General features: G+C 38.2%; 1 protein-coding gene across 1 annotated transcript in view; it reads left to right on the top strand.

Annotated features, from left to right (window-relative positions):
- The first annotated feature begins 820 nt into the window (after positions 1–820).
- Positions 821–23,581, top strand: part of LOC108045064 — a 48,291-nt gene continuing 25,530 nt past the window's right edge. The window contains exon 1 of the mRNA XM_017124245.2: positions 821–1,631. Coding sequence (XP_016979734.1) covers positions 1,166–1,631 — 466 coding nt within the window. The 5' untranslated portion in view covers positions 821–1,165. The remainder of the gene's footprint in view (positions 1,632–23,581) is intronic.

The raw sequence follows: 23,581 nt of genomic DNA on the forward strand, positions 1-23,581 counted from the left end.
GAGCGAAACAGCAGCACACAAGCCACGGTAATCACAGGGGGTTAATCGCAGTCGGGGGTTAAGCCAACAATGGGAGTTCAACTAACGTTCGTCTGTAGAAATGTCAAGTGTTTTGCGTCAGTCAAATTCCGTACTTCTACGTGATGGTCGAGATGTTGTCTTAGTTTTGTACGTTTGAAGGTTAAAATCTATCAAAATATGATAAGTGCTTTTTATTTTAGATAATTTTAAGTAAACACAAAATTTTTATCAATTATATTTAATTTGTATTAAGCTTGCTAGTTAGCTCAATTAAAGATATAACTGGATATGTAAAAGTTTTCATGTTAGCATCAAGAACAGGGAAAATGTTTTTGCCAAAGAAATTTGGTATTAAGATGTTGATAATGGTCATGCTTTATCGCCTATTAAAAAAAAATAATATAATTACGCTGAAGCTTTTCCTGAATGACCCTTAATTATAATACCTTATATAGATATAATACAAATTAAATCCTTGAATAACAATATAACTTGCCATTAACAGGATCCTTAAAAGTTAACAGCAGGATTAACATGGACCCACTAAGAAACAATAAAAAAAAGTTCCCTAGGCAACAACAGTTAAATGGGAGCTCAACAGGCTGTTCCTTTCTTTTTGCTCTATTCCCAACAACAGTTGGATAGGAATTTCTCTCGCTCTCTTTCTTTCTCTGCCAAAAGGATGGTTAATTTTCTCCGGCTTTTGCGCTCTCTCCCACTGCAGGGTTTCCCCGCTCTGCGCTCTCCGCGGCTGATGTTTTCATTGCCTGCCGCAACATTTGCTCAGTCCGCAACGAACTCTCAACGCGGGCGGTTGTCTAACATCTGGGCATTGAATTCCACTCATTTTCCACAGTTTTCCGCACCATATCGAATTTGTTGAGCTTGCTGCGCGCCAAAAGTCCAAAAAGTGAAGAAAACGCAGAGCGTACAAAGTTGAAGAAACCAAAAATAAATATGTGAGTGTCGCGAGTGTGTGTGCATTTATTTTTAAGCGACGGCCCGAAGGCAAATGTGAAGTGTAAGCGGCCAAAGAAATAAAAAAAAGCGAGAAATATAAATTATATCAAAACAAAAATAGCTCCGCACCGGCGAAGGAGAGAGCGAGAAAGGGCGAGCGAATTAGCACGCAACATTTGACGAAATGGGAGCGACACCGAAAACAGACTTTCTGGCCCACTGGCTGCTGTTTATCCTCCTGGGCCTCGGCTCCATTCCCTCGAAAGTGGATGCCGTTAGTGCTTATGGCGCCTCCTTCATTTCCAACCCATCGATATACGCCTATAGTGTGGAGAATCAGCAGGAACAGCGCCAAAACAGGGACAACATCAAGTTTGCCGCTCAGAATGGCAATTTGAATTCCAATTTGAATCTGAATCGTAATTACTACTACACCGATGATCCCAACCCCATTCCCAATACGAATTTGAATGTTGATCCGACCGCGTCGCCGGCCACGCCCCCCGCTACACAGCCCGCCCCCCAGACGGGCTGCACCTTGGACCGGCTGGCCGTCTACAAGGTCGTCCTGCACACCTACTGGACCCGCGAACTCTTCCCGAAACATTATCCCGACTGGCGACCCACCGCCCAGTGGACCAAGACATTAGGTGAGTCCAACTAAAATATATTGGAATAAGGAAGATTTAAACTATAAGATCATGAAAAATATAAAAATAAGACCGGAATAATAAATCATTCAGGTTATCTCTTCAGTAAAAAAGATTTCAACTCTTTATGGAATGAATTTTGAATGGATTTAACAGATGCAAAGGAAAACAAGAAAGGAAAGCTAACTTCGGGCGGAGCCGAAGTTGAAATACCCTTGCAGAATATTCTGCAAATTATATTCTCCAAAATTATTCATATGATGCATTTTTAATACTCATAAAAAATCCCACCTTCCTAACTTTAAAAACACCAAAGTTATTTCATTTCCGATCAATCAGTTATATGGCAGCTATAGGATATAGTCGGCCGATCCTTATGAAATTTAATATGTCGAATTGATTGGGCAAAAATAAAACCCATAGAAAATCCCAACTTCCTAACTTTACAAACACCAAAGTTATGGCATTTCCGATCAATCAGTTATATGGCAGCTATAAGATATAGTCGGCCGATCCTTATGAAATTTGGTAGGTCGGATTGATTGGCCAAATATAAAACCCATAGAAAATTCCAACTTCCTAACTTTACAAACACCAAAGTTATGGCATTTCCGATCAATCAGTTATATAGCAGCTATAGGATATAGTCGGCCGATCCTTATGAAATTTGGTACGTCGCATTGATTGGCCAAATATAGAACCCACAGAAAGTCCCAACTTCCTAACTTAACAAACAGCAGAGTTATGGCATTTCCGATCAATCAGTTATATGGCAGCTATAGGATATAGTCGGCCGATCCCGGCCGTTCCGACTTATATACTGCGTGCAAAGGAAAGAAGGGTGTGTGCAAAGTTTCAACTCGATAGCTTTAAAACTGAGAGACTAGTTTGCGTAGAAACAGACAGACGGACAGACGGACAGACGGACAGACGGACAGACGGACAGACGGACATGGCTATATCAACTCAGGAGGTGATCCTGATCAAGAATATATATACTTTATAGGGTCGGAGATGTCTCCTTCACTGCGTTGCACACTTTTGACCAAAATTATAATACCCTCTGCAAGGGTATAATGATCATAGAAATAATGTTTATTATTCTCACTTAAAATATTTACTTCTAAAGAACAAAAAAAAAACATAATAAAATTTAAAAGATAATTATTGCATGGACTAAATGAGTAGTTAATTTCTGAATAATTGGCTAGGAAAAGAAAAATGTATAAAATTATAAGAGAAATGTGTAATTAGCTTTTTATTACAAATGTATAGTAAATACATTATATTTGTGGTGCTTGCGCTTTCAGCTACATTCAATTAATTTTCAATAGGAAACCTAGTTTTTAAAATTTGGTGATTCATATGCCAAACGATACCTTTAGTGTGCATCAATATTTGAATATTTTGATAAAATGTTTCCAATATTTATCACAAACTTTCACTTAATTGAAATTTTACCAAAGCAAAATATGCCAAACATTTTCCGCAATTTTAGTCTCTATAAATTCTTCCAAACACGCAAATCCATACCAAATTGGCACGATTCCCAGGCCAAAATGGGGCAAACACATTTTGGCCATCCATCTGCATCTCACTCTCTGGGCAAACATTGGGAATCTCACTCGGGTTATTACTCAATCGTAGAGATGACGATAAGAATCTCATAATTTGTGCCAGCGCAGCAAGCAGCAACAAATGCCCACAGACTAATTTGTCACAATGCCTTACCTCTCTCCCAATTTGTCAGACATGCATATATACATATATATAAACAGACATACATATGTATAGAAAATAAATCGAAAAGCAATTTCGCAGCAAGTTGGCTAAACATTTTCGGTTCGTTTTGGTATTTTGGGTTAAATCAGAGGGGGGTTGTTGGAAAATGCCTTTGGCCGCATTGGCATGTCGCTTGTCTTATCAATGTTTTTGCAGATTTAGCTGTCGATTTATAGCACACAAACACACATACACACATGGCAAGCACCCAGGATATTCAGACGACCCAGTGAGACAAGTAAATCTGACAGCTAAACAACCAAAGCTTGGCCCACATGCAGGGGCAAATAAAAAAGGATAAGCAGGAAGCAGAAAAGCGGCAGGAAGGAGCCTAAGAAATGCGATTTGTACGTGCTTATGCGCGATGTGCTGGTCTCAGCGCAAAACGAGAAATTGGATAAAGTTGTTCAATATGAAGAGGAGGGCAAAGGACCTGCCACACAGCTCATTCTTATCCCACGAAATCAAAACATCCAACTTTTGATGTTTTTCAAGTTTATCAGTGAATAATGCCTCCTTCATATACGTAATTACGGTTTTAACATCTTTCGGTGAAAGTTTATAACCGAGACCTATCCACTCTTTTGTTGTTTATAGTATCGTCTGGTTTATTTATAGTTTTTACTCTTGCAGCAGGCAGAGTGCCACAGTGCGTATGCGTGATTTATGAGAGCTCTGCACTTGTGTTTATGCTTGCATAAAATATTGCCAAGGAGTAGTCCTTGTACTTTATCGTACATACACTATGGTTTTACTATATTGTGGAAAAGTGTTCTGTTGCTCATCCACTTAAAATGCAGTACAGTTTATCTGGGAAAAGGAAAGCTAGGGAAAGAAATGTGCCCTTGAAACACTGTTGATGTAGACTGATATATTATTTCACCACGTTTGTTAGCAATCTTATCTTTAAGAATCTTTGTCTCATTTTATTATCTGTGCGTAATCTTTTATATATTTTCTTGCCGAAAGTTTTTACCATTTTAAATGTATTCTTTTACTTTTTTATTAAAAAAATATTTATTCAAAGGTCATTTTAAAGAAATGCATGTACACATGAGCTCTAGTTAAATGGCTGTTGTGAAAGCTGACTAGAATTTTAAAGTCTTATAAATGTATTTACCTAAAAAAAAAACCAGCTTATCAACTATTTAAATATATATGACACATTTTTGCTGAAATATATACGTACCGCATAAAATATAAAATAATGCCTCCGGACACAATATCCTTTCCAGAATTCCCGTATTCCTGCTACTCTTGTCACTTGCGTCTCAACTTGTTTCCCCTGATAGCCGTTTAGTCCTGGCCAGCGGCATATCCGAAGCTGGTCTGATATTCCTCTGGTCCGAGACCAGGACCTGGCTCAATCCGGAATGCCATTTGGCATTAAAATTCAAGCAGCAGCAAAGGGGGCAAATGGAAGGCAAGGCAAAAAAAAAGTGAGGAAAAAGCTTAGCAATGCACTTCGACTTGGGGCGGTGGAAAGTCGTAGTAACTGTGGATGTTCGTGGGGTGTGGTGGGGAAGCGGGGGCCAACGGCTTCCTGCCTGTCATATCCTGTTTATATATAATTTTCAGTGCGCAACTCTAACATCCGTTACATTTCAACTGGTTGGAGGCGGCAGAAAAAGAAGTTATACCGGCAAAAAAGGATATATATTCAGCTCCTTTTGTTTTTTGCTATCGAAGGAGGTTCGCAGCGCAAAATTTATTATGAATGTTCAAAAACAAGCAGCGACAGCAATTGCAGCGGGGGAAATGCATCGCTCGTCTTTTGTGCCAAGTCGCCCCCAATGTCCTGCCTTATCCTTCTCGCCCCCCGGCCCCCAATTCCCCTTCTCATTGCACTTCCCATTTCCCATTTCCCATTCGAGTTTGCTCCTCGGCGAGTTGTTAAATTTCATTTGCCGCTGCCCTGGCGACTCTTGTCGCTGTTTTTATCGCAAATTGAAACCGAAATAAAGTTCGCCTCCTGCTGAATATTTGTTTTAGTCCTGCCATTTTTTCCAGCCCGTTCTTTGTGCCTTGTCACAGTTTTTGTTTGGCCTGAAACGAAACACACTCGCCCAAAAGAACCATTTTCGCAACAGTTTTATGCTTTTTTGTTTGTAGTTTGGTTTGGTTTGGTTTCGGTTCGTCTCTGTTTTTGCCATTTTTATAGCTTGTCGAGGTTTTTGTTGAGTCAATTCTCGAGCGTTTTGCAAGCCAAAATGAAATGTTGCACTCTGGCAAGTTGCATTTGAAATGGCAGCCACGGAGAACGGCCTCGGGGCACTGAAATAAATTTAAGATTATTGTTGGAGTTTCCAAAACATTACCCTGATAATATCATCTTAATTGTTAAAGCAAAATAAATCACGTATAAGCGGTATAAAACGCTTGCTGAAAGAACTAAAAGATATGTACATTTTAATTTGTAGTCAAATAGATTTCCCAAATTGTAAAGTAAATTAAACTCCTCTTTGAATTTAAGAAAGAAGAATGGAATTTAAAACTGCTGTTTAATCATTAGATTTTTATACATATAAGAAACTAAATAGTTTTAAACAGAAACGCAACCGTTTCTCTCAGTGTCAGCATCTAGGGCTTATCATCCCGGGTTCACTTGTTTAGCTTGATGGCTTTTACTGGTTAGATTGCCGAAATTAATTGGGCTACAAACAAACGGGGAAGTTGATTGAATTCTGGAGCTGGCCGGAAGGTAAGTTGGAAAATCCCCCGCCACATTGATCCGTTGTCAATGCCACTTTACGACCCACCACCACCAATATCCAATCCCCCCGAAATGTTTGCAATTTGTGCTGCATAACTTGCGGCCCATTGTCCATTGTCCTTGGTCCATGGTCCATAGTCCTGCCATATCCCTGTGGCTCACGGCCCGTTAATTGCCACGTCCATTGGGGCAATTATCCTGGCTGCCGCTTTCGCCGCTGCCCATTTGTTTTTGACTGCGACGGCAAGACGTGCGTGCTTTTGTAGTTGGTGTTAAATACTTACGCCTGCGGCATTTTCACGCCTCGCATTTTATTGTTCCCGAACTCCCTGCCTAATTTTTGACTTTCTTTTCCCTCTACTGGCTAAATAAATTAACAAGAAACAAGCAGCGCATAAATGTTTGCTGCATACATTTAACATGAGCCAAGTACGTTTATCTGACGCATATTTTATGCATCCCCCACAGACAAAAAAACACCGAAATTCACAGGCAAACATCGAAAGGCCCTTGTGTCTGCACCTTTTTATTTTATTTTCAAACAAACTTTAAATGCTTGTAATTTTTTTCAAGCACATTGGGGAGCAGGAAGCATAAGGCGCATGTTCAGTCAGAAAATATCGTATAATAAAAATGGCAACTACAGAAGGGGGATTATGTCCCTGGAGGATTTTTCGGGGCTTGCAAATGTTTTGCTAATGGGAAAACCATGTAAGGAAAACGATTTTTTTATAAAAATGAATTATGCTTGACATTTCGATAAAGATCTTTTGATAAATATTAGTTTATACCAAAAGAAGTAGGATGAAAATATCGTTATAAGCCAAACCTCGTATCAAAAGCTGAAAAACGCCATGCAATGTTTTCCGAGAATATTGATAATAATATTCTAGTCGTTTTAAAAATCATAATGTGTGCCATTAATAATCCTTAAGTATCTGATACCGTGAACCCCATTAGGTAAACATTTTGTGACCCCAGATTACAGCTTAAAGCATTTCGGATTCGCTCATTGAATATTTTTTTTCGGCTTGAGAGTTTTTCGCTTATATTTAGAAGTATGGAGTCAGACATTAAGGATTCATAAGACAAAACAAGGAAAACTCCTGGCACAGCCGTATATCTTGAAGCTGCTGCTGACAACGCAATTTCCTTGTGTCTGCCGCTGTTTCTTAGCTGGAGCATAAGTACATTAATAATAAATGTAAATACTTTTTCTTATTTTACCTGCTTTTTTTTTGGGGCGGAGAATCCACTTTTTTCAGGGGTGGGCTTTAGAGAGTTTTCCGGCCACTTGCAGCTACTTAGTGCCGGCTAAAGCTTAAAGTGTTGTAATTAAAATAAAGCAATGCTCCCCAGATTCTGTATTTTTGTGTGTTTCCCCCTCTGTAAAACCAGAATTCCCGCTGGATGTAAAATGAGAAGCGGCATCTAAAATCACGGCAAACAAAATTTTCTTTGCTCACTTTCCCAGTTCAGCCGTTTTCCGTTTTTTCCCGCATTTACTTGCATGAATAAATTTTTGTATGTCCTTTATGTTCGTCCCGCTTCTGCCGCTTTCTATTCTTCCTTTATACACTTTGTGCCTTGTCAAATTCATATCATTATTCATTCATACATGATTAGACAACGCAACAGAACACGAGAAAAGACAAGAAAAGCGAGCCCAGGTTTTGTATTACACAGAGAGAGTGAAAGTTTTCCAACGCGGTGTTGCCGAGGGAAAGGAAAATGGGAAAATCGCTGAGTCGGGGGAAAAGCCTGAACCCACAGAGTCAGACAGGCGTGGCATTGGCAAATGGAAATTAATGAATGAAATTTGATATAATGTCAGCTTCTCCCTTACTTCTAGAGTTTCCAGCGATTTTTTAGATTTTTACTTTAACAACGTTTACACAATGTTAAATTCTGTTCCGTAAATTGCACTTAAACCAATTTTAATTGTTTATTCATCAGGCATTAAAATTGCATTAACTTTATATCTTCCACACCTTACCATTCACTTTACGCTGGTATTTAAAATAAATTAATTGAACGACGTATGCTATGGTTATACCCACAAAAAATGACAAAAATAGGGGCATTTTTCACGTGAGCTAATTACCAATAAATTGCACAATTTGTTTCAGGCTTTTATTACTTTTTTAAACAGCAATTGGATCAAAAATATTGTAAGGATATCCGAGTGAGATTAATTGAATTTAAATTAGCCACAGAAAAAACACAAATAATTCGTAACAACATAATCCTAATTGCCGATCGATTTGATATGTTTATGAAGTTTTATTTATAAATTAGATTTGAACCAGTTTGGCTCTAATTGTTTTCTTTTTAAAAAATAATAAAACGTGTAACGAAAAAAACACGAGAAGGGCTTACATTTTTAAATTGTAAATGCGCTTGAAAAACATGAGTAAATTGTATTGACTTTTTGCATTATGGAATTAATTGTCAAATAATAAACAGTTTTTATTTGAACGCAATACTCTTACGAAAAAATGGTCATACATGACAAACAAAAGAAATATGTTAGCTTCTGAAAAGTTGTGTTAAATGTATCTCCTAATAATAGTTCCATACAAATATTCATAGTAATTTCCATTAAAAATAATCGTTAAACGTTACAAAGTTAAGGTATATATTTATTGTATTCAACTTTTTGGTTCATCATAACCAAAAATCGCTCGACCTTTTTTACTACATATCTTTCCTGTCACATCGCAAGGTAATAAAAAACGGCAATTGGAAATTCCGGTGAAATGCATTCTCTGAACATTTACTCATTTACATATAGTTTGGCCTGCCAAACACAATATTTATGCCGCTTATTTATTTTATTGTGGCTGCATTTTTTTTTGCATTTGTCAGCATAAATGACTGCAATTTGATTTATGTTTGTTTTCAGCAGTGTGAACAAAATCAATATTATATATAAAGTTCAAAAAACGAAAAATTAAAACCGAATACAGCTGAAAAGTAGGCAACGGGAATTGGGGCAGCAAATCGAGATCCTAATTAACTGCGGCACATAAATCAGAGGAGGCCCGAAAGAAATCCGCTCATTAATAATGCATTTGCATGGAAATGTGTAAGCGATATGATCACAAAACCCTTCAACACAAATTTATGGTCTACGCAAACACAGAGAGTTTGAAAAAGTACCCTGTGGTTACATTTTCCAGCCACATCGAGAGTTATGTCTGTGGGGCAGCTAACTGCTAATGGCAGCCTAATTATGCCGAGAGTGGGTGGGGCAAAAGGGACTTCCTCTGTTGTAAAAGGGTTTCCCGTCTGGCTCGTAAATTTTCCCTCTTTTACCTGCAGCTTTAAGACGCGCACAGCCACACACACCTTTTTTGGTCTACATAAATCTTTGCCAGGTGGCTGAACCCTCCGCAGTTTTTCCGAACAGAGTTGTCTCTTTCCAGACAAGCGGCAGACAACATGCGTGCCACCTCCCCCCATCCACCATCCGCAACAACATTTTTCCGCTTCCCCCTTTTCCCCCGGAAAAAGCACCGAAATCGGAAACGCGTCGCACAAAACTTTGTTTGTCTGTATTTATGTCTGCGTAATGTGCCCAAAATCGTGGGTGCGCCTTTTCATAGGTGGGCGGGATTTTTGTTTGCGCTGGGCTCGTGAGTGTTTTACTTTTCTTGTTATTTGTCTGGGCTCTCCTTTGGGGGCTTCACCGAAAGTCTGGCGTCTCCCCAAAGAATGTGAACAAATTACAGACGCATTCTGTGATTTAAATCACTGGAAAGTAGGTATTTCAATTCTGGAGTTGAACTTTGAAATCATTAAGCAAGGAATGCGAGAAGCATGATGATGAGAAATGAGACATCTAGGGGTGAAATTGAATATAAATTATTGTACAATGACTGTTTAAATAAAGAAATAAAGATACAGTATGAACATACAATAAATTTAAATTTATTTAAATGTGCCACAAATGTCTCTAGTGAGATTAAATAAATTCTTTGTTGTGTGCAGTGTGGCACTTTAGCTTTCTCTATTAGAAATTCATAATTGTATATTATAAAGTACTTCACTAAATATTTCTCTGGCTCTTCTTTTAATGCGTTCCTAGCTTTAAATTCTACAGTTCGTTATTTTCCAGAAATAAAATATATTGTTTTATAATTTTGAATGCTTTTAAGCTAAATTAAACTAATTTAATGATAGAGTAACTCAATTTCATTATGCCACAAATATGATTCTCCTTAGTTCCAATGTTTTACCCAACATGTTATATTTATCTATTTTGTATGACAGGACAACACGAGTGTATTGTTATCCTTTTGATAGCATCTTTTCCCCCTTGGCAACGGACAACAAGCCCGAGGCCTTAATTAAGGACACCGACAAAACGAACCGAGCCCGAAAAACTGTAAAAGAAAAGGAAACAAATATTAAGATAGGGGAAAATTATGATTGAGACAAATTGTCGGCTACGTGACAAGTCCGCATAAATTTTCTCGCTTTCCGTTTGAGCGACTGTCAATAGGACATAAAACTCATTTAATTAAGCAATTTTATGAGTTCAAGACGAAGGCGAAGCCATCAAAACCGGTGGAGTAGGAAGTTTCGTGGATAGTGGAAGCAATTTATAAGGATTGCACCCCTGGGATGGGCCATATTTTTGTTTTGTGGCAAGTTAATGGCAAGCAAAATAAAGTTGGAGAAACTGAAACAAGGGGAAAGATCAAAGCTGCGGTTTCTCAAACAATTTTTTATTTTTATGGATGATCCAATTTTTATGGTCAATCAGGCGTATAATGAGATAAAGTCAATGAGATTTTCTCAAGGCGCAGGCGGTGACCGATAACCGATAGCTGATAGCCCATGGCCAAATAAACCGCCCGCTGATGCATTCGAAATGTGCCGGCAAAGAGAAAAATGAAGGGGGAATTACGCGTAAAGCGAGAAAATAAGCAGGAAAATGAGAGCCAGGAGGGTGTCAATCCGTGGAAAATTGTAAACAACGTTCAGAAAAGAAAACAATCAAGGGACGGAGGCCTGCCTTTTCCCTGGGGGCGTGCCACTGCAGGCAATCTGTCGCGACAAGGACCTTCAAGTGTTAATAAATGCGGCGGCACATCAACAAACAACCCAAGAACCGAACTGAACCCAAACAACTTCAAAGCCCTGAAACCAAATCCAATGAAATACAATTTTTTGTTGGAAAATTAAATATGAACCGTAAGCTTCTTGAAATAAAAATAATCCTGAAAGAAAGATTACAGGCTACCTTTACCGTAACCTAATTAGAGTTTCGGCGAGGGTGGAACTTTATTTCGGGGGTTAAGGAAGCTGATTTGGGGTTGTTTAAATAGGGGGATTGTTTTTATACCCTTGCAGAGGGTATTATAATTTCAGTCAAAAGTTTGCAACGCAGTGAAGGAGACATTTCCGACCCTATAAAGTATATATATTCTTGATCAGCATCACCAGGAGAGTCGATCTAGCCATGTCCGTCTGTCCGTCCGTCTGTCCGTCTGTCCGTCTGTCCGTCCGTCTGTCCGTCTGTCCGTCCGTCCGTTTCTACGCAAACTAGTCCCTCAGTTTTAAAGCTATCTGCTTGAAACTTTCCCAAAAGTTGTCTTTCTATTGCAGGTAGTATATAAGTCGGAACGAGCGGGATCGGGCCACTATATCATATAGCTGCCATATAACTGAACGATCGGAAATGCCATAACTTTGGTGTTTTTAAAGTTAGGAAGTTGGGATTTTCTATGAGTTTTATTTTTGGCCAATTAATCCGACCTACCGAATTTCATAAGGATCGGACGACTATATCCTATAGCCGCCATATAATTGATTGATCGGAAATGCCATAACTTTGGTGTTTGTAAAGTTATCAAGTTGGGATTTTCTATGGGTTTTATTTTTGGCCAATCAATCCGACCTACCAAATTTCACAACGAGCGGCCGACTATATCCTATAGCTGCCATATAACTGAACGATTGGAAATGCCATAACTTTGGTGTTTTTAAAGTTAGGAAGTTAGGACTTTTTATGAGTATTAAGAATACACCATATGAATAATTTTGAAGAATATAATTTACAGAATATTCTGCAAGGGTATATCAACTTCGGCTCCGTCCGAAGATAGCTTTCCTTTCTTGTTTAATAGAGGAATTACGGTTGAATAAAGAAAACAATCTTGGGGATATTAAACAACAAGTATAACAATTTTAAGAACTTATATTAAATAGCAAGAAGCGGTGTATTTTACAAAAAAACTGAGTGGTATAAAGATTTATGGTCTTAATTCCAAACAAAAATATTGTATATTTATTTAAAAATAGTGCTTCTACCGAAAAATCTTGAATTTTCTTATTTGCCTGGTTGAAGTTTCTTTTCGTGTTTCCTAGAAAATGTATTCCTAATTAGTCTTAAGCAAAAACACTGGAGAATTTCATTTCTAAGAAGCGCAAAATGCTTAGCCAACTTGTATACACCAGATTTGAGTATTTTTTTGGGCGGCAAGAGGATCAAGCACTCTCTTTTGCATATTTAAAAAGCGCAAGACAAAAGTTTAGGCCAATAAAACAAAGAAAAATACATGGAAAGCAACTTTGAAGCGCCAGAAAATTTGCTAAAGCGTTAAAAAATGTACTCTGCCCCCCTGACTCGATTCGCAGCCCAAAAAGTGTAGAATAAGTAACAAATAAAAACAAAAAAAAAAACTTGGCTAAGCGTAAATAAACCAAATATAAACTTTGGCTGCTGTTGGGTGGATGGTTTTGCCTGGCAGACAAACTTGCTCTCTACTTGGCTTTCTCTTCGCGAGTTTGCTTAGTAGCCGAAGACAACAAAAACAAGAAAATTCAACCATCCTACGGGGGGCACTTTCTCTAGTCTCTATTCTCAGTTCCCCACTGCGGTTGTTGTTGTCGTTTCGGTGTGAATAATGTTGCTGTTATTTATGCCTCAATGCGCCACGCCCTGAAAGAAATAAACCTAGAAGAAATTGCAATTTCCACGCCCAAGTTTCGGGCACTTTCACTTGACGATGTTCCCTTTTTCCCCCTCCGTCCCCCCTCCTCTAAGGATCCAAAGCAACCCCAAAATGTTGCTGCTTTTTATTAAAAGTTTCTTTCTTTTCCCCGGAACCCCCAAAAAAACCCCAGAACAATGGGCTCATTTTTTAAAGTGTTTTTTATTGTCGCGTTAACCGACCGCAACGACTTATTGGTAGAATGGGTAGAGTTTCGCCAACTTTTGCGTAAGTGTAAATTATTGTTAAGGTCAGAAAGTTTCGCAAAAGTTCAACACAGTTGGGTTAGTTACCAAGCAGACAGTAACTTTGGCTTAATTCCTTTAACTAAGTCCTCGAGCTGCATAATTTTTGAGAACATTTAACTTAATTAACAGCCGGGCCCAGACGGTCCGAAAGTGTTAATAAAAACGCCGCACTAACTTTCAATTAACGTCGACGAATATATAGGTATATGTATATGCAAGCCACGACCGACTTAACCGGCGGTTAACCCCAGTAAATGTGTAATAAACTTTCCTTATTGTTGTTGTTCTTTAAATAAAAATTTATGTGGCACTTCTGCGCTGCAGAAAAGCGAGCAGAAAAAGAACACTTTCACTTAAGCTGCCGCACTGTCCTCCTTACACTATATATCCTTTGGCCCCCTTCTCTCTTGACATTTGAAATATGCTGGAGCTGTTTATGAAAGTCGGGACGGGGAAATACCATTTCGGTTTCCTTCTGGACAGCAATTAAGTGAGCAGTCCCAACCCGAAAAAAACGAATAGAAAGCTGAAATAATATTTGTGCCAGAAAAAAGATGTACTTGGGGAAAAAACTTAGCTATAATATTTTACTAATTTTGAGAAGAAATCTTTTTTTTATTTTCGATGGTAAACCTTTTTTAAAATAAGTCATAATTTAAAAGGTTTCATGACTATTTAAAAAATTCCTTACAGATTGTTTACAGGGATAATTACAAAAAATAAATAAAGATTAAGTTTTTAAAATGAATAACACTTATATTATATACTATACTTATTTCTTTTATTTTTACTGCAAGTATGAATTTAATAATTACAAATGTTACCAATTAGATTTTTTTTTATTAAATTTCATTTAGTTTTTTAATTATTTCAGTGTGCATAGAAGAATAGCTATATAACTTATTTCATTTCAAATGCATTTTCCCATTGTATGCTGACTTAAGCTTTCTTTTGTAATAATCATTAAAACGAATTTTTTCTAGACTATTTCTATAGGGAGAATTATTCTTTAGAATTTTTAAAAGACAACCGAAGGCAAATGGACTTTGACTTTAAATTGCATTCTTTGAGTGCCTGTGTTTTATGGCTGGCATTGATGGGGGTCGTCGACCCACTTGATTTGTTACCGACAATTGAATGCCTTGCAAATCCTTGCACACTCAAAATAAGAATGAAAAGTCAACTAATGCCGGAGGGCGGAATCACCCTTTGGGAAACGGCACACAGTCATCAAATTTTAATGCCACTCATAATTTTTTCAGCCAACCAATGCGCAAAGGTTTTCCGCCGTCACTAACCGAGCCGCCAGGATAAATGTCAAATCAGCAAATATGGGGGTACAGTTATGCCAAAGGGAATTGAGGATTGAAAAGTGTTTTCCGGTGGTCCTTTAAAGGAAAGTTCAACAGAGATGTGGCAACAAGAGGTGAATGGATTAATCGCGGTTAACTTTATTATTAATTAATCGATTTTATAAGTAAATTCTGGATACAAATACAAAGACATATCCATCTTTTAATTGCTACAAATTTAGCCAACTAGCTCTTAAAACCATATATGTAGACACCGTAAATGGTTTTCCTCAACCAAAAAGATCGACTAATCGAATCAGTGACATGTTCACAGGTTGTAGGTTGCCATCTCTGATATGTGAACCACTTACATGGCACACAATCCTCGAGCATCATGTGCCACTTCGCTTTTCCAACCTTTTTTGCCGGGCTCCTTTTATTTGTGGCCAACTTTTGAGTGCGGAAGTTCCTCGAGGGTTAGACATACAAAACAACAATACGAAAAAAAGGGCCTAAAAAGGGTTGCTCTTATTGTTATCGATGGCATGCGAGTGGGTGGATGCGAGGAAGCTGGCTCCATTGAATTATGTGCACAACATGAAAACAAACAAACAAATAAAACAAGAAAGGAAAGCTAACTTCGGGCGGAGCCGAAGTTGATATACCCTTGCAGAATACTCTGTAAATTATATTCTCCAAAATTATTCATATGATGCATTCTTAATACTCATCAAAAATCCCAACTTCCTAACTTTAAAAACACCAAAGTTATGGCATTTCCAATCGTTCAGTTATATGGCAGCTATAGGATATAGTCGACCGATCCTTATGAAATTTGATAGGTCGGATTGATTGGCTAAAAATAAAACCCATAGAAAATCCCAACTTCCTAACTTAAGAAACACCAAAGTTATGGCATTTCCGATCGTTCAGTTATATGGCAGCTATAAGATATAGTCGGCCGATTCTCATGAAATTCGGTAGGTCAGATTGATTGGCCAAAAATAAAACCTATAGAAAATCTCAACTTCCTAACTTTACAAACACCAAAGTTATGGCATTTCCGATCGTTCAGTTATATGACAGCTATAGGATATAGTCGTCCGATCCCGGCCGTTCCGACTTATATACTGCGTGCAAAGGAAAGAAGGGTGTGTGCAAAGTTTCAATTCGATATCTTTAAAACTGAGAGACTAGTTCGCGTAGAAACAGACAGACGGACAGACAGACGGACAGACAGACGGACAGACGGACAGACGGACATGGCTATATCAACTCAGGAGGTGATCCTGATCAAGAATATATATACTTTATAGGGTCGGAGATGTCTCCTTCACTGCGTTGCACACTTTTGACCAAAATTATAATACCCTCTGCAAGGGTATAAAAATGAGGAGCTGAATTGATTGTTGCACTGCATACTCCACCTTTCTCCACGATTGGAGATCATAAATATTTATGGGGCCCTCTTTTCGTGGAACTGTGATAGGTATATAAATATCAGCAGCACCTTCTTTATAACAACAACCCAGTATCAGTGTGGTGTAGTTGAGCGTGAAACGCAGAATTTATTATGTTATCGCTTCACCGATTTACTTTATCGATTTCACAATCAGCAAGAATGGGGGCCGTGAAATATATTTTGCCAGCTCTGATGCCTGATGCTCCCCAGATAATTTGCAGCCCTCTTTTTAGGGCTTGTTTGCCTTGGCGTTTTGCGAACCACCTTCAGGCCATGTGGCAAATATTGTTATTTGTCTTAAAAATTTAAAGCCATCTCACAGTTGACTTTGATTCGAGCTAAGGGCACCTTACTTATCTGAATTTTGCATTTTTAATGAGCACTCTTAATGGTTAATGCTTTACTTTGATGTAGGTTATGCAAAGAGTTATGTTGATAGGCGATGGCTGTGCAAAATTCCGAAAGTTATAATCAGCTTATTTTTTGCAGAGAAAAAATATGTTCAAGAAAGATAATACTTTTTAAAATTACTAAAAAGAGATAATTTAAGTAATAGTTTAAGGTTTATTTATAAGAATATAAAATCATATATATAAAATAAATACTAACGATGTAAAATAAGTAGTATTGTATTTATTTTGCAGGTATTCTTTTGCATAAAATTTCCAAAAGAGGTATTTTAAATTAATTCAAAATTACTTAATTCCTTTAAGTACTATATGAACTAAAATGTAATTGTCTATTTTGTATACCTACTTTTTCCTCTGTGTAAATTATCCACTAATTCACTTGTTTCTGTTTGTTTTCATTTCAGGTAAGAATATCGAGAAAATTCCGTTTGCTGACCAGGATTCGGATGGGGATGTTTATTTATAACGCCATTAGGGTTGCATTCGATTCGAAGGGGGAGTTGGCAACCCTGGTCCCGTCACTGAATTGATAATAATTGGATTAGCGCTTCTTTTAGCGACGTGGACGTGGACGTGGAGGTACGTGAACCGTAGACGAAGGGCCCGAAGCCCGGCGGTTGGTTAATAGTGCCCAAAAGGCTTACGCCACGTTGGCCACGCATCGAAGCATCACTGTGATATATGGGTTGGCCTGCTCGAGGGGATGTCTGCCTGCAAAATATTTTGCAAAAATTTTCAGCACTTGCCATATTTTTCAATATTTCTGCCGAGAGTTGGGGGCGTTTTGCAGGGTGATGTGTGTATGGGTTGCGCTTCAGCAGTTTTACATTTTATATGGCCGGCATGGCGACCTAAATCGACTTAGCCTCCGCCCCCTCCCCCTTCCCCCATACTCTGTATATATGTTTCCCTCTCTGTCGGGCACTCGCACTTTGTGGCAGCAAGTTTATACGCCCTAAAGTATTCATCACTTAATTTCCACGTGCCGCTGCCATTTTCAAAATTTATGACTTTACTCTGCAGCTATCTATGGCCCTCCTATACATAATTCCCGGCTCCCCATTTTCCATGTTGACAACTTTCGCAGAGGGTGATGTTTGCCAGAGGGAAACCCCTTTTTCGGGCTACATTTTGCCGTTTGCCATCTGTCAGCGTCCCCAAATAGAATTATGTCAGCTAATTGAATTTGACGTCGACTTGACATGGATTTATTCACTAATGCAGTTGCCCCGGAACCAGCGGAATAATCAAATTTCAGCGGGAAATAGTTTCCATTTTTTTTGGTAGTTGTCGCTGGGGTAAGATTTTGCTGCAAAATTGCATTTGGTTTGCTTCAGGGAAGTTACATTGATTGGTGATTTAACAACTCAGTTATGGTGGATCAAACAATTATTCTATATTCAACATGTCATATAAAACATAAGTTTTAACTTTTATTGAAACCTCAATTTTTATTTGAAATTCTTATTGCCCTTAAAACGCTCTTAAATTGTGAAATTCCACATTCAATCACAGTTTAGCTTTTGTTCCAACAATTGATGGTGAATATTTTTTAAGCTCAATTTGAAATTAATCAATGGTTTTGGTTGCTTTTGATTGGAAACGGGATCACAGCTGTGCGGTCTGTCGGATTTTTAAAATATCATTTATCTTGCGGCCTTCTGGCCTTTTCCATAATGATCTTTCATTCACTTTTTGATTGATTTTGTGGTCACAGTACCACAATTGCTGTCTATAATTCGATGTTCCTTTTTGGTGGCCGACAGAGAAAGCTCTGTCTGGTGTCACTTTGTGCAAGTTTTAACAACCGCACGCATATCTGTGGCCAAAAATAATGAAGATTTTATGGTTTACGGGTTGTCGATTTCCAGCCCCTGCTAGTGGGGTTGTTCAGTAAATCCGCAAAATAAAAACCAAACTGGTTGCAATTGAATTCTCACCCCTTCGAATAGATAGCTGCACAAATTGTATACAATTATATTTCGGCTGCTATCTGAAATAAGCATGAAAATCTATTGGAACGTAACGAATTGTATCGAACGTGCCTAACTGTTAATGCGGTTATAATACGCCAGAGGATTATCATTGATTATGTGTGGGTGGGTGTGTTGTTTGGGCTTTGGGGGTGGCGTGTGGGAGGTGTGTGTGTGTGCGAACACGCCCTCCAGAAACAAAAATAACTGTTTGTGCGCGTCGAGCCAGACAGAACCAAAACGCACAAAATCCGACTTATACTACGTTTATGCGCTGATTGGATTTAATTTCATTTACCATTATCACTAATAGCAAAACAAATCTTAAATTTCATAAAGATTACGATTTCCAATCCAATAAATTATTCCCTTTATTTTATTTTCAAATGGTTTTAAAAAAGTTCCTCTTAACTTACATTTAAATAGGCTCTTACTTATATGTTTATTAACTTAATTAATAAAAAAAACTAAAAATCTTGATTTTTTAACGAATTTAAGCCATTCTTATTTAGTTTATGAATTGTTCCTAAACACATTTTTTCAGATAACAAATTATCTTTCCAAAATCTTCTTCGTATAAACATACGTAGTCAAAGTTATCTTTGGTAAATAAGCAGAATTAATGAAATGGTGCTTCACACCTTCTGACAGCTATTTGCTAAATGATTCCGCAAATTCAGCCCCGCATGAACACAGAAACATTTCGGATTCCAATCCCCCGCTTAACTTCGCTCTATCTGACTCTGTTCTGCCATTAAACTTTGTCGAGTGTATAGACATAATTTCAATTTTCATTTGCTATTAATGTCTCTCCTATAACTGCTTATGTGTATGTTATAGCTGTGCTTGTGCACAAATTGCCGCAGCGTTGTCTGGGAAATGGATCAGAAGGTGGTGGGTGAACTAGTGGGTGGGGATTCAAGAACTCGACCGAGCCCCTCGTTATATATGACTGCAAAATGCGGTATTGGCAAAATCCCAGGAGCGCGCTTTAGTTGATAGCACTGGTAAAATGGAAGCAGAAAAAACTAGTTACCACTCAGTTAGTAGATACATAGGGGCGATTGCGTTAAAGAGGGGGAAAAACAGAGGCGTGAAGGAGTGGCGAAAAATCCCATTTAGTTTCTACGAGTATCGTAAATGTTTTAATAAATGAAATATGCCAGAGAACAAGTTTGAAGTGATGAAATATACTGGAATTTCATTTTATCGCAAAACTCTGCTGAGCACTAAGCGAACAAAATTTTGTGCTGAAAAATATATTGCAAGAATATGTAGTTTAATTGGGATGTCTGATATCACAACTTCAGCTAGCTTTTAATGAATAAACCTTTGACTATGAAAGCAATATATTTTTGGTGATTTTTTAAGGCAAAGATATTGCTCAAACAAATTTTTAATAAAAGCTTTATTTAATACAAAGAACTTTCCGAAACAAATACAGCCAATTAATTAATTCATCTCTCAAATGAATTCCAAACTTTATGGTAAACAAGAAATGTCCATCTCTTGTAATTGGGCTAAACTCAAATAATTTGCACACAATTAGTTTTTAATTAAAAATAAATATTAAAATGTCCCCGAAACCCAAACTGCCTGCTCCAAGTCCAGGATTACATTCTTAGACCTGTGAAGAAACCGCACAATCTAAATTTCAAATCAAAATCAAATGAAAAAAAACAAAAATGAAGAAAAGGCGGAGAAAATCTCAACGGCAGGCCGTTAAGTAAACCAATCAAAGTGGAAGACGTCCAGGCCGCAAAAAAGAATTTAATAATAACGCAGGAGGGTCCCGTCGAGGAGTAGGCCATAAAATGCCAGGAAAATGCAAAACACAAACAGATTGAACTGGCCAGCCACATCCGGCAGCCTCCACGGGGTTTCCCTCCAGTTTTCCCCTGGCTTTTCCTTTTCCCCCCACCATCCAAAACGCCGGCTAGTTGTACTCTTCGTTGCGTGCTTAATTAAATGATCATCATTTGCGCGCAATCAACGCACAAATAAATTTTCAGCCGCCATCTCTGGGTTTTCCCAGTTTCCCAGCTTTCCCAGCTTTCCCGGCATCCTGGTCCTGACCCAAGGCGTTTGTTAGTTGTGTTTGTTTGGCGGGTTTCCGCTTGAAATTATACCCTGGCTACTGGGCCTTTGCCTGGCTGTTGTCTTAATTAATTCCTAATTTTCCTCTTCGGCTTTGACTCCTTTTTGCGTATTTAATTGAAAATTTCTTCAAAGAAATTCATGACCATTTCCATTGTTGGCTTGTTTATTGGGGGAAAGCTGGCTGCCAGCTGTTGGCCATTTGACAGACGACGCGTTTTATTCATTTGCATATTGCTTTGGCACTTTCTTGCCTTTTCTTATGGCTTTGTTTATGGGGCCGCCTTACGTTTCCGTTTTTATTGGCGTCCTGCCAATTGCTGGGCATAAATTTGATTATTTTTCGGGCCAAGATTACAACGACTTTCGCAGACCCTTGGGCTGTCAATTAGCGGGGCCAAAATGCTAATTAAATTTCCACTGCAGCCGCAACAATCAAATAAAATGCATAACGCATACGCCGCGTTGTCCGTGACGTTATGGTATCTGCATTAAATCCCCAGCGATATATAATTGATTTCTCAACTGCCAACCGGTTAACCAATCGATCTGCCATAAGTATATAATGTTTATCAGCTTTTGAGCGATTCCCTTACAGATTGCTTGGCAATGTCATTATAATTCGATTGTGAAAAATACTTAACCGTCCGCTGCATAATTGAATTTGCAGTGGCATCGAGTCCATTGCATTCGCACACACATATTCGTGTCACTTGTGCATCGGTCGGCTTATTAAGTGCTGCGAGTAGCTGCTCATGCAATTAACCCAATTCGGACAAATGAGTTTTACATGTTCGAATGCGGCCACGATATGCCGCAGTTCCCATCATTTGCAGTTGGCTGAAGGCTGTTGCCACTTCTCTGCGAATTTCCGCCACCGTTGTCAGCTTGACATTTATTCGACCATTTTGGCAGCCGAATTTCGATTATTTGAAATCTGTTGGGTTAAAGTTTTGATACCCTCTTTTGTGTGTTCTATAGTTGAAAAAAAAATAGTCTAAAATATTTATATTTTCTTTATCCCAGTTTTCGTTGTGAAAAGAATATTTCATTTCAACTTGTCAAACTTTCTTTATCTATCAACAGCATTGAGGTCTTCATGAAAAGAAATCGACACTCAGAAAGTTCTTTGTTTAAAAGTTGTATACTTTTTGTTTTCAAAACACAACCATTAAAATTAAACAAAAACACGGAAAAATCTGACAAAAGCCAAACTTGCCGACGACAAAAACCCAAAACATTTTCCCCAGCTAATTTTCAGTGTGTCTTTTGTTTTTATCCTTATTTCTGCAAGGCCTAACACGCTTTATTTAACACTCGCAACTCTGAGCCCAAATGAAATACCAAAAATATATGTACATAAGCTTGAATCGGCAAAAACAGTGAGTTGGGGAAACGCAAAGCGGCAAGCAAAACAAGTCATAAAGATAAAGGAAATTTATGGAGGCGGCAAGAGCTTTGAGGGAAAACAACAACTTGTGGGGGGAGGGGAGAAGGGGGGTATATAGGACAAAAGGATCCAGAAGCTGGATAGTAGGAAAATTAGGTTAACGATTTTTCACTCTCGGCTGCAGCCGCAGCAAAAACAAAGAATATGTTTCAGAAGCCAAAACGTAGTGGGGACTATCTGGTGTGTTTTTGTGACTGAGTTCTGCACAATTTACAGTTGTGCCGTTACAGTTTAAAGTTATGGCCCCGCCCTTTGTCCAAAATGTCGCCTTTATCGCTAAACGATGCCTAAGTGAGGCTTCAATTCGCTCCACCGCCCACCACTCCCCTCCCTCCCCCATTTTTCAGGACACATTAGCCGGAAACGACATCGATATCCCAGCCTTGGCATGTTCCCTTTTTTTGGGTTAATGGCCTCCCTTTTGCGCTTTCCATTTCACTTTAAAGGCTGCCTAAGTCCACAGTTTGCGGTTACTTAAGAAGTCCTTTTTCCCTCCGAAAGCCGCAGCAAAATTAACAATCCTTATAATAAATTCTTGGGGCAAGCAAGGCATTAAGAAATCGATGAAAAGATTTTTTTTTTGGCAGAGAAACATAAAATTAATTAAAATTAATTGCCGCAACATATTTGCTTTTGGTTTGCTTTCGGGTTTTTAAAACTTTCATTCCGGGGAATTTCGTACTTTTCTGCCGTTGTTGTTTGCCTTTTGGCTCGGATTCTGTACCAGCTTGTTACAAAAATATTTCAACAAGCTTTGCACACAAAATAAAACCCAAAATCGCACACAACAATAGCGAAGAGGTGAGTTCCTGAGCAGATGGTCGGTGTATGGTTATGGTGTTGTGACCTACTTGGAGGTGTGCGGCATATGTTGTGGGCCAGCTCTTTGTGTTCGGGCCAAGATGTGGCTGAAGGCTTAGATAAGCTTCCTGCCATGCCAGCCTGCCAGGTCCTCACATTCAGCCTGATGAAGTGAGGTTTCAGGGCCGACTCTGTTTGCTGAATTGTATTCCTGCCCAAAAGCCAGAAGTGAATCAGCTCGAGATTGGTTAAGTAATATTTATAGAAAAGAAGGGAATTCCGTGGAATTTAAGCTTCAGATATGCTGAGTAGTATTTAGGGGAATCAACTGATTTAAGGGGAATTTGGGAAACAGATTGGCAAACGGTCTCTTAAACACGCTCATGATTTTTAATATTCTTATTACTTGTTTAAAACGTAGAGAAATATTAACTTTTTATGGGCTAGGAAACCAAATTGTAGTTGCATAACATAAATATAAATCAAAATAACCTAAGCTAAACTTGATTGACAATATTATCTAAAAATGTTTAGCTTAGTCGCTATTTATAAAATTTAAAGTAGAGTTATTAATGGATTGAATAATGGTTTTATGATAATCAAAATGATATCTCTTGCTTGTGCTTAAAAATTATTACTTAATGGTATGTATACATTTGAAAACTGATTTGAAAACTTTTAAAGACCAAAATGGTTTTTTTATTCTTATTCTTCTGAA

Source organism: Drosophila rhopaloa, unplaced genomic scaffold (assembly GCF_018152115.1).
Source record: "Drosophila rhopaloa isolate 14029-0021.01 unplaced genomic scaffold, ASM1815211v1 contig_115, whole genome shotgun sequence".
Lineage (NCBI taxonomy): Eukaryota > Metazoa > Arthropoda > Insecta > Diptera > Drosophilidae > Drosophila > Drosophila rhopaloa.